At 44.1% G+C, this 19,156-nt stretch overlaps 1 protein-coding gene across 2 annotated transcripts in view; it reads left to right on the top strand.

Annotated features, from left to right (window-relative positions):
• Positions 1-19,156, top strand: part of hnf4g (hepatocyte nuclear factor 4 gamma) — a 142,184-nt gene that overhangs the window by 21,843 nt on the left and 101,185 nt on the right. Inside the window, exon 2 of one of the 2 annotated variants that reach the window (XM_033019270.1) lies at positions 16,090-16,195. The exons of the other annotated variant lie outside the window; for it this stretch is intronic. Within the exon in view, the coding sequence (XP_032875161.1) occupies positions 16,099-16,195 (97 nt within the window). The 5' untranslated portion in view covers positions 16,090-16,098. The remainder of the gene's footprint in view (positions 1-16,089; positions 16,196-19,156) is intronic. 2 annotated transcript variants of the gene reach the window in all.

The raw sequence follows: 19,156 nt of genomic DNA, 5'->3' as shown, positions 1-19,156 counted from the left end.
GGCGACCTTTTTTTACTCGCGGGCATTTTTTAACATATTGAAAAAAACGCCGCAACCTAACTGAGGCCTCGAGTATGCGGAGACCACTCTCGAGCATGAAGGAGAGTTACGAAGACCTCCTATGACTTTGTGTCGACTATACTGCGAGTATGAGTCGAGGGCAAACTCGCCAGAACTCGCCGATTAGGTCGCCCAAGTGGGAAAGCCCCTTAAGAACAATGAAAATGCTTAACAGCCTCCCAGCCAACCAAGTTTCAGCCCAAGCTCTGTCAAGTATTTCCACAGCAATTCATGTCGGCAAGTCTGACATATTTCTGGTCTCAGATGTCCTCCTAAGAAGGTAATTGGTCATACAATGTATGTTTCCTCCCTTGCTGGAATTAGTTGGATCTTTTGAATATGAGCTCCAACCTTCACTGCACAGTCACAATATAACATTAAGTAGAAACATAGAAACATAGAAAATAAGTGCACGAGTATGCCATTTGGCCCTTCGAGCCAGCACTGCCGTCTAATATGATCATGGCTGATCATCCAAAACCAGTACCCCGTTCCAGGTTTCCCCCCATTTGCCTTGATTCCATTGGCCCTAAGAGCTATAGCCTCCACTGCCTTCTGTGACAGAAAATTCTACAGTTTCACAACTCTCTGGTTGAAAATGTTTTTCCTCATATCAGTTCTAAATGGCCTACCCCTTATTCTTAAACTGTACCCCTGGTTCTGGACTCCCCCAACATTGGGAACATTTTTCCTGCATCTAGCCTGTCCATTCCCTTAAAAAATGTAAATATTTTTTTATAAGATTCCCTCTTATCCTTCTAAATTCCAGTGAATACAAGCCCAGTCGATCCATTCTTTCATCATATGTCAGTCCCGCCATCCTGGGAATTAACCTGGTGAACCTAGGCTGCACTCCCTCAATAGCAAGAATGTCCTTCCTAAAATTAGGAGACCAAAACTGCACATTGTATTATTTGGTGCACTTGTGTCCATTTGTAGAGACTACTGTTAACTTTGTGAGATTATACCGGTCACTCCTTCTTCTCTTCTTTCCCATCAGGCAAGAGGTGCAGAAGTTTGAAATTGCACAGCTCAAGATTCATGGATAGTTTCTTCCCAGTTGTTATTAAGCAATTGAACCTTCCTCTAACCAGCTAGAGGCAATCCTGACCTCTAATTTACTTAATTGGAGATCTTCAAACTATCATGAATTTGGCGTTACTGGACTTTATCCTGCACTAAACATTGTACACTTTATCCTGTATTTGTATACTGGATGGTTTAATTGTAATCATATAGATTCTACACTGGATAGCCGGCAACAAATTGCTTTTCACTATACCTCGGTACAGGTGGCAATACTCATACATTGAACTAAATGAAACTAAAGATAGACACAGAAAGCTGGAGTAACTCATCTGACAGCATCTCTGTCAGACAGCATCTGACAGCATCTCTGGAGAAAAGGACTAATCAAGAATCTATCTATGTATAAGAAGGAACTGCATATGCTGGTTGAAACCGAAGATAGACACAAAAAGCTGGAGTAACTCAGTGAGACAGGCAGCATCTCTGGAGAGATGCATCTCTGAAGAATCTATCTATCTCTGCATTAAATATATCCACTGACTTTGCGTCCACAGTCTTCTATGGCAAAGAATTTCACAAATTCACCACCCTCTGACTAAATAAATCTTTCCTCATCTCCTTCCTAAAAGAACGTCTTTTAATTCTGAGGCTATGACCTCTACTCTGAGACTCTCCCACTAGTGGAAACATCCTCTCCACATCCACTCCAGCCACTTGCTGGGATTGCTCTTTCTGGGAAGGTTACATCTTGTTTTCCTTGCCTCCAGATCTTTCTAAGAGACTTTAGCTAATGTCCAGGACATTTTACAGTTTGTTGCTCATCATAGCATCAGAGAAGGACACAAAGTGCTGGCACGTCAGATAACATCTCTGGACTACATGGATGGATGACGTTTTGGGTTGAGACCCTTCTCAGTCAGAAGAAGGGCCTTGACCTGAAACATCACCTATCCATATTCTCCAGAGATGCTGCCTGACCGGCTGTGTTACTCCAACACTTTGTCCATTTGTGTATTAACCAGCATCTGCAGTTCCTAGTTTCTACAGCATCAGAGAGGTCAGCCAGGCATTGTTGTGCATTGTTGGTGACTGGCTGCTTTAGGAGTGTGCATTTAAAGATCAGCCGCCTTCTCTGATTTCTGTGACTAGGGGGGAGGACAATGGAAGGAGAGGAGGGGGGAGGAGGGGGGAGTGTAGTTAGAAGTTAAAATGAGATAATTCAACATTTATACTGCTGGGTTGTAAGCTACCCAAGCAAAATATGACGTGCTGTTCCTCCAATTTGAGTGTGGCCGCAGTCTGGCAATGGAGGAGGTCAGAGGACATAGGTTCGAGGTGAAGGGGAAAAGATTTAATAGGAATCTGAGGGGTAACTTTTTCACACGAAGTGTGGTGGGTGTATGGAACAAGCTGCCAGAGGAGGTAGTTGAGGCTGGGACTATCCCAACGTTTAAGAAACAGTTAGACAGGTACATGGATAGGACAGGTTTGGATGGTTATCGGCCAAGCGCAGGCAGGTGGGACTAGTGTAGCTGGGACATGTTGGCTGGCGTGGGAAAGTTGGGCTGAAGGGCCTGTTTCCATCTTGCATCACTATAAGACTCTATGACATCATGAGAGCAGATGCGGCGGAGCTGGAGGAATTGAGGGTGGGGAATATCATCTTTGCAAAAGGCAGGTTGGGAAGATGTGCAGTCCAGATAACTGTGGGAGTCAGTAAGTTTGTAATAAATGTCTGTTAATAGACAATAGACAATAGGTGCAGGAGTAGGCCATTCGGCCCTTCGAGCCAGCACCGCCATTTAATATGATCATGGCTGATCATCCCTAATCAGTACCCCGTTCCTGCCTTCTCCCCATTGCCCTGACTCCGCTATTTTTAAGAGCCCTATCTAGCTCTCCCTTGAAAGCATCCAGAGAACCTGCCTCCACCGTCCTCTGAGGCAGAGAATTCCACAGACTCACCACTCTCTGTGAGAAAAAGTGTTTCCTCGTCTCCGTGCATACTCCTTATTCTTAAACTGTGGCCCCTGGTTCTGGACTCCCCCAACATCGGGAACATGTTTCCCGCCTCTAGCGTGTCCAAGCCCTTAACAATCTTATATGTTTCAATGAGATGCCCTCTCATCCTTCTAAACTCCAGAGTGTACAAGCCCAGCTGCTCCATTCTCTCAACATATGACAGTCCCGTCATCCCGGGAATTAACCTTGTAAACCTACGCTGCACTCCCTCAATAGTAAGAATGTCGTTCCTCAAATTAGGGGACCAAAACTGCACACAATACTCCAGGTGTGGTCTCACTAGGGCTCTGTACAACTGCAGAAGGACCTCTTTACTCCTATATTCGATTCCTCTAGTTATAAAGGCCAACATGCCATTCGCTTTCTTCACTGCATGCTGTACCTGCATGCTTACTTTCATAGACTGATGTACAAGGACCCCCAGATCCCGCTGTACTTCCCCTTTTCCCAACTTGACGCCATTTAGATAGTAATCTGCCCTCCCGTTTTTGCTACCAAAGTGGATAACCTCCCATTTAACAGCATTAAACGTCATCTGCCATGCATCTGCCCACTCCCCCAACCTGTCCAAGTCACCCTGCATTCTCATAGCATCCTTCTTACAGTTCACACTGCCACCCAGCTTTGTGTCATCTGCAAATTTGCTAATGTTACTTTGAATCCCTTCATCCAAATCATTGATATATATTGTAAATAGCTGCGGTCCCAGCACCGAGCCTTGCGGTACCCCACTAGTCACTACCTGCCATTCCGAAAGGGACCCGTTAATCGCAACTCTTTGTTTCCTGTCTGTCAACCACTTCTCTATCCATGTCAGCACTCTACCCCCAATACCATGTGCCCTGATTTTGCCCACTAATCTCCTATGTGGGACCTTATCAAATGCTTCCTGATAGTCCAGGTACACTACATCCACTGGCTCTCCCTTGTCCATTTTCCTAGTTACATCTTCAAAAAATTCCAGAAGATTAGTCAAGCATGATTTCCCCTTTGTAAATCCATGCTGACTCGGACCGATCCTGTTATTGCTATCCAAATGTTCGGCTATCTCATCTTTTATAATTGACTCCAGCATCTTCCCCACCACTGATGTCAGGCTAACTGGTCTATAATTCCCTGTCTTCTCTCTCCCACCTTCCTTAAAAATTGGGATAACATTAGCAACCCTCCAATCCACAGGACCTGATCCTGAGTCTATAGAACATTGGAAAATTATCACCAATGCATCCACGATTTCTAGAGCCACATCCTTAAGTACCCTGGGATGCAGACTATCAGGCCCTGGGGATTCATCAGCATTCAGTCCCATCAGTCTACCCAACATCATTTCCTGCCTAATGTGGATTTCCTTCAGTTCCTCCGTCAACCCAGATCCTCTGGCCACTAGTACATCAGGAAGATTGTTTGTCGTCCTCCTTATTGAAGACTGATCCAAAGTACCTGTTCAACTCATCTGCCATTTCCTTGTTCCCCATAATAAATTCACCTTTTTCGGTCTTCAAGGGTCCAAATTTGGTCTTAACTATTTTTTTCCTCTTCACATACCTAAAGAAGCTTTTACTATCCTGCTTTATATTCTTGGCTAGCTTACCTTTGTACCTCATCTTTTCTCCCCGTATTGTCTTTTTAGTTATCTTCTGTTGTTCTTTAAACATTACCCAATCCTCTTGCTTCCCACTCATCTTTGCTACTTTGTACTTCTTTGCTTTAATTTTTATACTGTCCCTGACGTCCTTTGTCAGCCATGGTCGTCCCTTTCTCCCCTTGGAATCTTTCTTCCTCCGAGGAATGAACTGAATCTGCACCTTCTGTATTATTCCTAGAAACACCTGACATTTTTGTTCCACTGTCATCCCTGCTAGTGTATCTTTCCAGTCAACTTTGGCCAGCTCCTTCCTCATGGCCCCATAGTCCCCTTTATTCAACTCCAACACTGACACCTCCGATCTACTCTTCTCCCTCTCCAAATTGTAGATTAAACCTGACCATGTTATGGTCACTGCCTACTTATGGCTCATTAACCTCGAGGTCCTTTATCAAATCCGGTTCATTACATAACACTAAATCCAGAATTGCCTTCTCCATGGTAGGCTCCAATACAAGTTGTTCAAAGAATCCATCATGAAGGCACTCTACAAATCCCTTTCTTGGGGTCCAGTACCAACCCGATTTGCCCCGTCTACCTGCATGGTGAAATCTCCTATAACAACCACAGCATTACTTTTACTACATGCCAATTTTAACTCCTGATTCAACTTGCGCCCTATGTCCAGGCTACTGTTTGGGGGCCTGTAGATTAATCCCATTAGGGTATTTTTACCCTTACAATTCCTTAGTTCTATCCATACTGACTCCACATCTCCTGTTTCAATGTCACCCCTTGCAAGGGACTGAATTTCATTCCTCACCAACAGGGCAACCCCACCCCCTCTGCCCACCTGTCTGTCTTTTTGATAGGGAGTATACCCTTGGCTATTCAGTTCCCAGCCCTGGCCCTCTTGCAGCCATATCTCAGTAATTCCCACAACATCATACTTGCCAGTTTCTAACTGAGCCTCAAGCTCTTCCACTTTATTCCTTATACCTCACGCATTCATATACAGCACTTTGACCTCCGTATTCACTTCCCCCCTCGCTCCGCTCTCAATTGGCCCTGACCTTACTCGGTTGTCCATTCTCGAGCTTTCCTTCCCATTAATTCGAGAATCTTTTGTAATTTTTCCTGTAGCCACTTCCCCTTCAACTCCATCTTTATACCCCCAATTTGTCAATCCCTCCCCCCCACTATTTAGTTTAAACCCACACGTGTAGCCCGAGCAAACCTGCCTGCCAGAATGTCGGTCCCCCTCCAGTTAAGGTGTAACCCGTCCCTTTTGTACAGGTCAGCCCTACCCCAGAAGAGATCCCAGTGGTCTATAAATCTAAATCCTTGCTCCCTGCACCAGCCCCTCAGCCACACATTCAGATCCCCTATCTCCCTGTTCCTGTCCTCACTAGCACGAGGTACCGGAAGCAATCCAGAGATAACCACCCTAGAAGTCCGGCATTTCAGTCTTCTTCCCAACTCTCTGAACTCATGGTGTTAGCCTGTCTCCTGTGATGGTGTCAGAGACATTGAGAAAAAGTTGAGAGGTGTAGGAAAGGACTGCAGCTGCTGGTTTAAACTGAAGATAGACACAAAGTTTTGGAGTAACTCAACAGGACATGCAGCATCTCTGGATAGAAGGAATGGGTGAAACGTCACCGATTCCATCTATTCAGAAGTGCTGCATTTCCCACTGAGGTACTCCAGGATTTTGTGTCTATATAAGAGGAGAGAGATGTCTGAGGTAGTCCAGGTGAATTCAAGGGCAGAGTGGACGTTAGTGGTGAAGCTAATAAAATCCATGAGTTCTGCACAGGTGCAGGAGCCAGCCCTGATGCCGTCGTCGATGTAGTGGAGAAAGAATTGGGGGATAAAGCCAGTGTGCGCCTGGAAAAAGGACTGTTCGACGTACCTCACAAAAATCCACATAGCTAGGGCCCATGTGAGTGCCCGTGGCTACATCTTTGATTTGGAGAAAGTGGGAGGAGTCAAAGGAGAAGTTGCTGAGGGTGATTTGCCATTGAAATACAGAGTTTGATTTGCAAAAGGGCATGGTGACAATGGGAGTTGTAATCTGATGGAATCTCAGTTGAAACACTTTGTCGGGGACCTTGAAGATCCTTCCAGTCAGCACAGTATACTTCATAGTTGGAGGCGGAACAAATTAAAGCACATTGTCAGCTTCACAATACAGCTCAATGATGAAATGTTGGGAAGATGTTGAACTGTAGAGAATGCATTTTCTCACCAATTACATATGTCATACTAAAGTAGTAACAGATTAATATAACTTTAAAGGAGACAAATTCAGTTCAAGAATGTTTCATTTACTGAAATTAATTGAATTTTGAATTTTTGCTTAATTCAACTGAAATGTAACAGATTTTTTCAATGCAAATGCCACCAATGGATAGTTTGGTATTTTGTAGATAAAGGCACTTAATGATGAATGGCAGAACTGTAATTACGAGAAAAAAACATTAAACTGAGTTTAATATTGTATTTGTAGCTGGTCATTGCTGAAATTGTTTTGGAGAGAAATCTAATCTAAAGATCTAAAGCAGCATTCACCTGAAAGGGTTAGAATTTGTTGCAGCCTTTAGATTTTAAGATGAGTGAGTACAACAAGGTAGATAGGGCAGAAATGATGCGTTTTTTAAAGTGTGTGATTTGTGTAAATTGTGAAATGTGGATGTTCATTTGGAACTGTTTGGCTTTGTACATAACTCACTAAAGGCTCATATATATCGTGAGTAAGGAAAGGCTCATATATATATCGTGAGTAAGGCAAGGCTCATATATATCGTGAGTAAGGCAAGGCAGCGCCTTTACCACCTCAGGCAATTGAGGAAATTCAGAGTGTCTCCGAGGATCCTCCAGTGCTTCTACACAGTGGCGGTGGAAAGCATCTTGTCCGGGAATATTACCATCTGGTTTGGGAATTGCTCTGCCAAGGACAAGAAGGCTTTGCAGAGAGTAGTGTGTTCGGCCGAACGCACTATGGGAACTTCACTTGCCCCCCTGCAGGAACTATACATCAGGAGGTGCAACTCCAGAGCCAACAATATCATGAGAGACCCCTTCCACCCCTGCAACGGACTGTTCCAGCTACTACGGTCAGGCAAACGCCTCCGTTGCCATGCGGTGAGAACGGAGAGGTTGAGAAGGAGTTTCTTCCCAGAGGCCATTCGGTCTGTAAACGCCTATCTCACCAGGGACTAACTCTACTGAACGTTTTTCCTTCCATTATTTATTATGTTAAAGAATATGTGTGTTTATGATTGTGTTAATAGTTTGTTTGGTTGTTTGGTTGTTTGTATTTTTGCACAAAAGTCCGCGAGCATTGCCACTTTCATTTCACTGCACATCTCGTATTTGCATGTGACAAATAAACTTGACTTGACTTGACTTGACTTGACTATATGTGCAGTGGGATATTGGTCTTTGTTGCTGTAGGATTTGAGAGCAAGTGTAAAGAATCTCTCACGACAGTCATATGGGGTCTTATAATGGATTGGCATTCTAGTTGAGTATTTTTGCACAAAGGTCTTATTTTTTTATTTTCTTGTGTAATTTATGTACACTTGTTTTTGTGTGTTGTTTGTGAAGCTGCTGTAAAGCAAGATTTTCATTGTATCTGTACCTCTCAGTACTTGTGCATTTAACAATAAACTCGACTTGAGTATTGTGAACAATTTTGAATTCCTCAGATAAAAAAGGATATACATTATATATGAGAGAGAGTCCAATATGTGAGGAGAGAATGCGTAGGTCATGTCTTCGTTCCACAGAGATTAGATGAATGAGAGATGACGTCAGTACAACAAATTAAATTCTCAGAGGGCTTGACTGGGTGGATATGGGGAGGATATTTTTCCTGATTGAGGAGATTAGAACAATTGGTCACAGTCTCAAAGTAAGAAACAGGCCATTATGCAACTGATGTGGGGAGATGTCCCTGCAAGGCTGATAAATCCCCAGGACCTGATGGTCTGCATCCCAGGGTACTTAAGGATGTGGCTCTAGAAATCGTGGATGCATTGGTGATAATTTTCCAATGTTCTATAGACTCAGGATCAGTTCCTGTAGATTGGAGGGTTGCTAATGTTATCCCACTTTTTAAGAAAGGTGGGAGAGAGAAAACAGGGAATTATAGACCAGTTAGCCTGACATCGGTGGGGGGAAGATGCTGGAATGATTCATAAAAAATTAAATAGCGGCACTTTTGGATAACAGTAACAGGATTGGTCCGAGTCAGCATGGATTTACGAAGGGGAAATCATGCTTGACTAATCTTCTGGAATTTTTTGAGGATGTAACTAAGAAAATGGACAAGGGAGAGCCAGTGAATTTAGTGTACCTGGTCTTTCAGAAAGCATTTGATAAGATCCCACATAGGAGATTAGTGGGCAAAATTAGGGCACATGGTATTGGGGGTAGAGTGCTGACATGGATAGAAAATTGGTTGGCAGACAGGAAACAAAGAGGAGGGATTAACGGGTCCCTTTCAGAGTAGCTGGCAGTGGCTAGTGGGGTACCACAAGGCTCCGTGCTCGGCCTGCAGCTATTTACAATATACATCAATGAAGTCGGGTCGCAGCCACAGCACCACCACAGCCTCCGAAGTCAGCCAGCTCCGTGATGGTAAGTCCACAGGCTCTGCGACCGGAGCCATCAGATCTATTCCAGTTGGAGGCCACCAGCTCCACGATGTTAGGCCCCAGCGAAACGGAGACACGACAAGGAAATGATCGCGTCCCCGTTCAAGGAAGGGATTAAAACATTTATGGGGAGAAGGCAGGAGCGGGGGTACTGATTGGGGATGATCAGCCATGATCACATTGAAAGTAGGTGCTGGCTCGAAGGGCCGAAGGGTCGAATGGCCTACTCCTGCACCTATTGTCTATTGTCTATTGTCTAGTGTCTATTGTCCCTCAGTCTTTGTGGAATTCTTTACTGCAGAGGGATGTGGAGACTCGGTTATTGATTGCCATCAAAACTGAGATGATAGAATTCTACATTCTAAATGAAGAATATGTGGAAAGGGAAGATCACATGATCTTGTTCAATGGCAAAGCAGGATCAAGATGTCTGTGGCCAATTTCTTCTATTTCCTATGTGCATTCATAATTAAACGTGATTTGTTCCAGAAACAATGTTTTAATAGAAATGTATTCATTTTGCTGTTAATACACGCTAATGGTTTTGATATGAATCCCACATTATAGGTGATACTAGGGTTGGTTAAACATTAAGAATTGTAACATTTGACAACCTTTCATGTACGTACCTGCCTCAATTTTTATGGTGGTGTCCTGTTGACGTGTTTGTTTTTCACTTGTGAGTTATCAGAGACTTCTTTATATTCGCCTCTTTGCAGCTGGGAGTGGGAGTTCAATTTATGCTAGTCTGTCAGTTTTTGGGAAATGTAGTCGCTAAATGTAGCCGTGAACGGATAGGACATGTTTGGAGGGATATGGGACAGGCAGGTGGTACTAGTGTGGCTGGGGCATGTTGGCCAGTGTGGGCAAGTTGGGCTGAAGGACCTGTTTCCACGCTGTATCACTCTATGACTCTAACTGTGGTGTTTTTAGCTGAGCGAAACAGGCGCTTCGGCCCACTGAGTCCACACTGACCAGTGATCCCTGCACATTAACACTATCCCACATGCACTGGGGACAATTTACATTTATACCATTTATACATTTATACCGAGCCAATTAACCTACAACCTGTACGTCTTTGGAGTGTGGGAGGAAACCGAAGATCTCGGAGAAAACCCATGCAGGTCACGGGGAGAACGTAAAACACGGTATGGACAGTACCTGTAATCAGGATCGTACCTAGGTTTCTGATGCTGTAAGGTTGCAACTCTACTGCTGTGCCGCTGTGCCGCCCCAATTTGTAGAGGAGTTTAATTTCAAGGACCGCTGCGACCACTTTGATGTTTTTAAAGGCAGTTCTTCAAGTAGATAGTCATATGCAAATAACTGTCTGTGATCGGGCTTTATCATGAATGTTTGGAGTCAGGTAATATGCATCTCTCAAAAGCATCAACATGAAGGGAGGTATTTGGGTTGTGGAGATCAATTCTCAGGCAAGTGTTGGTGTGCAGCCTATGTTAGCACCACTGAGATTCCAAAGCCTGGGAATTTTACTTCGGAGTCACATGAGTGACTACGTGAAGAACCCCGCCAGGACGCATGCGTGTCATATCGCTTTCACGCTTGCGAAACGACAGGCGGGGTGGAGCGTTCCCCCGCAGCGGTAAGTTTGAAACCGCGACCTGCAGGTAAGTGATTTACTCTGCTGTAGTGTTTGTCCCCGCGCTGTTTTTACACAGGGGGGGGAAGCTGGACAAAATAGTGTCCACAAGTGCTGCGAGTGAAGCTGGCTGGGGATGACCGCAAAGTTGCGGGAGCCAGCAGCAGCTGAAGGCACAAGCCCCGTAAGTGGGATCAGCTGTGCCGACTTTTGGTCCCGCGCCGGCCAGAACACCACGGCCGGGCGGGAGACTATTCAGAATGGGGCCGTCGACTTTGACAAATCGAAACGGCAGGAGGCGGGGTGGAACGAGGTTCCCCCGTAGCGACAGTTTAAACCTGGACCTGCAGGTAAGTGAAACTGCGGTCTTTATTCTCCCCATACTGTTTCACAGGTGGGAAAACATGGAGAGCTGTGCAAACAATGGCAGGTGGCACAGGAATCACCCGTAAGGGAACAGCTGTGCCCGATTTCGCTCCCGCACCGGCCAGATTAAACACCATGGCTGGGCGGGAGACTATACAGAACGGAGACGTTGGCTTTGACAAGTCAAAACGGCAGGAGGAGGGGTGGAAGACGTTCCCCCTTAACGGCAAGTTTTAAGCCTGGACCTGCAGGTAAGTGATACTGCGGTCTTTATTGTTCCCATACTGTTCTACAGGTGGGGGAAACATGCACAAGACAAAGAAGTCGACCAGAGCTGCGACAAAGCTGGCGGGGGAAGACCGCGGAGTTGCGGACGCCAGCAGCGGCCTGCGGCACAGGAATCACCCGTAAGGGAACAGCTGTGCCCGACTTCGCCCCCGCACCAGCCAGATGAAACACTGCGTCTGGGCGGGAAGGCAAGAGGAAAACCAAAAGAGTCGTTGACTGATAAGTCCGACTTTGGGCGGCCAGCGACCGTGAGCGCTGGAGCCGGTTGGAGCGGCTTATGGAGCTGAGCTCCAACATGAAAAAGAAAGTTGGAGCGGCTTATGGAGCCGAGCTCCAACATGGAAAAGAAAGTTGGAGCGGCTTATGGAGCCGAGCTCCAACATGACAGGCTCCGGGAGATGGAGTCTAGTCACTGTGGGCACTATGTAAAACCGACAGCAGCACCTCTTGTAGGGCTGCACAGTGCATCTCCCTCGTCAGAGGGGAGTACTGGGGGGTCAATTCTGGGCTGACCCTGAAGAGGGGTTTTGATGAACAAAACTACAAGTGTGCAGGGGGTGCAGGAAGGCAAAATCTACTGGTCATGGTGTCCAAATACATACAGCCAGACCACGATGGACACCACTGCAAAAATACTTGGGACCAGGAAACTGCGCATCCCTGAATGTTCCAGTCGTGGAAATAGCATCTGGAAACATGTCGGAGCAGGACTTAGGAAAGCCTTGGGGCTCATAAAGGCGACAACATTAAGGATCTCCTACAGCCAAAGACAGCACCCTTATGCACCCACCAGCAGAACAAGAGAAGCTGGTGAAAGCTCAAAGGCCGGGCATACAGGACAGCGGTCTTTTAGACCATAGCCCAGACCGGCCTTTCTGGAAGATGCGCAAACCCCCAACCCAAAAACAAACCCAGACACCGGCGCCTCAACCTCCACGAAGACCACACAGAAGAAGCAAACTTCCACTGGTAACAATGGAGGTAGGTGGGTCTGGTCCCTTACAAATTATAGGAAGAGTGGATAATACACACATTGGTGGGAGATTACACTCTTTTGGATATGGTGTATATTAACTACAGACACTTATATCCTAAGCAGTATCCAGGGATATACCATTGAATTGTGCAAAAGGGGTAATGGGTAAACCCAACACGATTGGCTGGAATATATTGTACTATATATTCAGTACAAAATGGGAACTTGTAACTGTTAAAGGACTGATTTCTAAAGGCTACTCCATGGCTAGCATCGACCTAAAAGATGCTTACTATTCAGTGCCTACACGGACTGATCACAAACGTTATTTTAAAAAATTCAACTGGATGGGGCAGCTCTGGCAGTATAGAGCTCTACCAAATACATAATCATATGATCATACTAATTGTGGGCATAACTTTGGAGTTGGCCTAACTAGCTGTAACAGCCACCATACAATTGGGTGAAAACTGGGGTTATCATCCATCCAGTTAAATCTAAACTAACGCCTACCAATATAATGGATTATTTGGGGTTCACTATTTACAGCTCACATGTCGGTGACTTTACCAAAGGACAAGGCTAAAGTCTTAACTGAGGCCTGCAACAACCCCACTGACATCAGTGAACCGTCTATCAGATTGGTAGCAAGTATAATTGGCATATAGTGTCTGCGTTTCCAGCCACACAATTTGGACCTTTGTATTACCAAAAATCTACAAAGGGCAAAATATAAACACTCAAAGTTAATACTGGTCATTTCGACAGACCAATAAGCCACCAATCAAAGCTTATGGAATTAAAATGGTGGAGGGATAACATTCGGCATTGTTCCAACCCTATCGTTATCAGCAAACCCTTAGTGGTGCTACAAACTGATGCCAGTGCGCTTGGTTGGGGTACTACCAATTTCTATCTCCATCTGTGGAGGTAGATGAAAGGCACAGGAGGCATCATTATCACAGACACTGGGCATAAACTACCTGGAAATGTCGGGTGCGTTCTATGGCCTAAAGTCATACTGCTCTGGGATAAATCACCAGCGTGTTATACTACAGAGTGACAATCTGACTAATACAATTTGGTAATGGTGTATCCAGAGAAATATTGGAATATCAGCTACTTACCTACCAGGTAACCCAAAATTCAGTGACAGACATCAGGTCACGCAAATTCAATAAAATAAGACTTAATCACCAGTTACCAAACTGTGTTTCTTGGGAACCAGACCCTGGAACAGCAGGGACAGATGCTTTTCACTGCATTGAGGGGGCAATTGTTTATCTATGCATTCTCTCCTTTTCTGCATCATCAGTCGGGTATTACGAAAAATACAACAAGACTCAGCGTCTGTTAATTGGTAGTGCCGATTGGCCTACTTAACCATGGTTCCCTGTGATACTCAACATGGGGTTTACCATGCATCACCATCCTGAAACAACCAGATTATTGGTTCATCCTGTAACAGGGGAACCCATCCATGTCAAAAACAACAAACCTATCAATTTGTAGAGTCTAAAGAAACCTCTACTGCAACTGGGACTGGCGGACCGAACATTGAACATTATCTCAGCGGGCCACAGACAGTCCACCAAAAACTATATCTGGTATACATCAGGAAATGGGAGATATGTTGTCACAGAAACAACATCACCTACAGTTGATGAACATAACGTCTGTTCTCGAATTCCTGGCAGGCCTCCATTATGATGAGGGGCTCAGTTACAGTGCCATTAACTGCGCCAGAAGTGCCCTATCAACATATCTATGGCGAGGATCATCCGGCCATAAATATATAGTCGTACATAAGTTATGGCTGGACTATATGACTTCTTCAACAGGAATATAACGTTTCATATTACGAATTAGTCAAACAGAACAGACCGGGATCATCAGGCCTCAAAATAGAATTTAGGGATTACCCTACAGATATCGTCTCTGTATAATAAGACAATTATTGTTCTATATGGAGAACACCAAAAACATCTGAGGCTATGAGATGGCACTACTAATCAGCCACAAACAAACCCACAAAAAAGTGTCGGTTCAAACTATTTTCAGATGGCTGAAACAGGTTTTAACAACAGCTGGGGTGGATACTAACATATTCAAATCTTATTCCACCAGGGCTGCAACTACATCGGCAGCTATGGAGTTGGATGTACCAATGAACCAAATCCTCGAGACAGCAGGATGGATCAGGGGAAAATGTTCCAACTATTCTACCACAAACCAGTAGTTAAACTGGAACTTTGCAGAGCCAATTTTAAGTTCTGTAATATAATTTCACCCCATAAATAGGGGTTATAATTTGTTGTTAACAATTTATCATGGATTTCAATGTTGGATTCATGTCTAAACATGTTAACACAATTCCTCCCACAGTCAATTAAGGCAGATGTGATGCATGGACTCGTTTCCACGGCATGAAATCACAGAGCTTTGAAATCTTCACGTAGTCACTCACGTGACTCCGAAGTAAAATAGTAAGATTAAACGAGAACTTACCAGTTCGAAGTTTGATTGTTATTTTATGAGTAGTACGTTGAGGGAATACGTGCCCTCCGCTCCCACCCTTGATCATATACTCAACTGGTATTTTCTTCTCTAATCTTACTATGTTCAGTCATTACAGTTATCTGTGATTTCACACCGCTGCTTTGAAGAATGACACGCATGCGTCCTGGCGGGGTTCTTCACGTATTCCCTCAACGTACTCCTCATCAAATAACGATCAAACTTCGAACTGGTAAGTTCTCGTTTAATCTTACTATTAAACCACCATGTTTCCTCAAGTACATGTGTGTGAACCTCACTGCTACCAGACCCAGCACTTTACCATGCTCTTTTCTGTCTAAAGGACAGCATCTTGCTATGATTTATAAGGTAATAAATCACCTAAACAAAGCAGCCACTGTTGAATTTAGCAAGATGTCATGATAACTACATTTAAAAAAAAATGTATTGAGCACAGTAGTAACAAAGCATCAAATTGTGGCCTGGTGTGAGTAATGAAAGAGATTGGTCCATTCACTATTGCTGTAGTGCGAATTCTGGGCTATAAAAAGATAATTAAACAGAGAGGTTTCAATGTATGAATGCATGATTTTAATACTGAAACATAAATATATAAGTCGTACATAAGTTATGGCTGGACTATATGACTTCTTCAACAGGAATATAACGTTTCATATTACGAATTAGTCAAACAGAACAGACCGGGATCATCAGGCCTCAAAATAATTGCTTTTGAACATACCTTGTTTGAGCTGGGAACTGGGTGATAATTCTTCCCGATGATATTGCAGACAAATTAAATTCAAGCCCACGCTAAAGATTATTGAATAGTATTTTCATTGTGTACACGTTTTTAATCATGTTACTGCTTTAAACCTTGAACACGCGGCTGCTCTGAAAGGATACAATGCTAATGTAACAGATTTAAATTAGTGGGGAAATTGGGACAAATAATCTATTCATGCATCCAGTTTGTGACTAGAGGAATTTGATGGCCAGGGGAGACTATCCTGGAACGGAACTGCAGAGTGCGAGAGGAGATAAATATATCATGGAGCTATCACAAATCCAAGAGAACTGCATGTTTGGTAAGTAGTTTTTCATTGTTTCGAGATACATGTTGACACATTCTTGCTATTGAGGGAGTGCAGCATAGGTTCACCAGGTTAATTCCCGGGATGACGGGACTGACATATGCTGAAAGAATAGATCGACTGGACTTATATTCACTGGAATTTAGAAGGATAAGAGGGGATCTTATAGAAACATATAACATTCTTAAGGGATTGGACAGGCTATATGCAGGGAAAATTGTCTATCTCCATGCTGTATCTCTGAACTGATCTGCTGCAGTGTTTTGGATTTGCTGTGCCAATGGGCTGCCGCCATCCACAAAGTAACAACAACTTTCATCAAATAAATATTTTTTCTTTGCTTCCACATGCAGAGAGTTTCTGGATAAATGAAAATCATTCTTCCAAGGTCAACTTTATCGTAAAAGACCCCTTTCCAGTTCCAGTTTTTCTGCATATGCATCAAGATACACAAAATGATTTATTTGGCAGTCTGAAGGGTCTCGACCTGAAACGTTGCCTATTCCTTCGCTCCATAGATAGATGCTGCCTCACCCGCTGAGTTTCTCCAGCATTTTTGTCTACCTTCGATTTTTCCAGCATCAGCAGTTCTTTCTTAAATATTTGGTTCCCATGTGATTTTTTTTTTTGTGTTAAGTGAAGGAATGAAAACACAACTAGAATAAATGTAATGGGGAGCTCTGCATGAAAGGGAATGCACGAGTGGGAAGGCAGTACATGTGGATGGTGGTTGCTATGCTCTCTTACCCAAGCTGTTGTTTACATAATAATAATAATAATGGATGGGATTTATATAGCGCCTTTCTAATACTCAAGGCGCTTTACATCGCATTATTCATTCACTCCTCAGTCACACTCGGTGGTGGTAAGCTACTTCTGTAGCCACAGCTGCCCTGGGGCAGACTGACGGAAGTGTGGCTGCCAATCTGCGCCTACGGCCCCTCCAACCACCACCAATCACTCACACACATTCACACACAGGCAAAGGTGGGTGAAGTGTCTTGCCCAAGGACACAACGACAGTATGCACTCCAAGCGGGATTCGAACCGGCTACCTTCCGGTTGCCAGCCGAACACTTAGCCCATTGTGCCATCTGTCGTCCCATAGGTCAGCACATGACCAGCAGTGTGGTTTTGTGGACAAGAGACATTGCACTGGAATGCTTGAATCGACAAATGGAATTCAGATCTATTAGTGACAGGAATTTCAAAATATAACCTTCAGTTTCACTATGTGCATTCATTTTATTTAGTTCTTAATAATTTCAACAAAAGGCTTTGCTTTCCGAACACGACTCCTGCTGTAACATCTGCATTAATGCAGAGCTATTTCTCCGTTAAACCATTTCTGGTGTGTCACGTTTAAAACCGTCAACCTAGAGAGTTGATCAGGGAAGAGGGGAAGGGAAGAAGTAGAGTGGAATACTGAGAGTGGTTTTGCACATCTTAGTAGATAAGTAGAAAGCAGACTTTATGAAACATAAACAAGCAGATTTTCCAAATTGAGATGGATGAACAAAAAAACATGGTTAAATAATGCTGGTTGAAGAAGAACAAGTTGTAATCAACACATAGGGAAGTACCTCCCTGATTGTATTCAAAATAGTGCTATGCTATTTGTTTCAGCACAGCTGAAGGAGCTGGCATAGTCTTGGCTGAAAGGTGGTTTGAATAATGTGAAACTTGGCATCACTCCTGTAGGTCAGTGGGTGAATCTGATATCTAATGGCCTAAATTTGTAGCTGACTACTGAGGAATTCAAACTTATTCAGCGATATTTGCCCAGCTAGAACTTGGAGCCACGCTATTGCTCAGAGCATCATAAGTTCATAGTTCATAAGTTATAGGAGCAAAATTAGGCCATTCACCCATCTACTACACCATTCAATTGTGGCTGATCAATCTTTCTCTCTTAACCCCATTCTCCTGCCTTCTCCCCACAACCCATGATCAAAACTAATCAAGAATCTATCAATCTCTGCCTTAAAAATATAATTGACTTGGCCTCTATGGCCTTCTGTGGCATGCTGGGATCAGTGCTGGGTCCTTTACTGTTCATCATATATATTAATAATTTGCATTAGAACGAAGGAGCCATAATTAGTAGGTCTGCAGGTGACATCAGAATGGATGGTGCAGTGGACAGTGAAGAACGTTGTGTCAGGCTATACTAGCATTTAGATCACGGGGGAAATGGCTGATGGAATTTAACTTTGACAAGTGCTGAATGATGCATTTTTAGAAGTTAAATTAGGCCAGGAAGTAAACAATAAATGTGAGTGGCTTGGGGAGTGTTGTTGAACAGTGAGACCTTGGGGCACAAGTACAAATTACCCTAAAAGTGGCAACACAGTTAGTTTTTTAGTTTACTTTAGAGATACAGCGGGGAAACAGGCCCTTCGGCCCACCGGGTCCGCGCCGACCAGCGATCCCCGCACATTAACACCATCCTACACTCACTAGGGACATTTTTTTCCATTTACCAAGCCAATTAACCTACAAACCTGTACGTCTTTGGAGTGTGGGAGGAAACCGAAGATCTCGGAGAAAACCCACGCAGGTCACGGGGAGAACGTACAAACTCCAAACAGATAGCACCCGTAGTCGAGATCGAACCCGGGTCTCTGGCGCTGCATTCGTTGTAAGGCAGCAACTCTACCGCTGCGCCAGAGTGGAGAAGACACCTCATATATGGTTATTATATGGTTATATGTTTGCCTTCATTAGCTGAGACATTGAGTATAGGAGTTGTGACACCATATACGTATTAGTCATGCAAATCAATGATTAGCCTGTACTTGCAGTAAGGTCATAAGGTCATAAGGAATAGGAGCAGAATTAGGCCATTCGACCCATCAAGTCTACTCTGCCATTCAATCATGGCTGATCTATCTCTCCCTCCTAACCCCATTCTCCTGACTTCTTCCCAGTACTGGGTACAGTTCTGACCACATG

Source organism: Amblyraja radiata, chromosome 4 (genome assembly GCF_010909765.2).
Source record: "Amblyraja radiata isolate CabotCenter1 chromosome 4, sAmbRad1.1.pri, whole genome shotgun sequence".
NCBI lineage: Eukaryota > Metazoa > Chordata > Chondrichthyes > Rajiformes > Rajidae > Amblyraja > Amblyraja radiata.
This window is presented reverse-complemented; position numbering and strand designations above follow the sequence as displayed.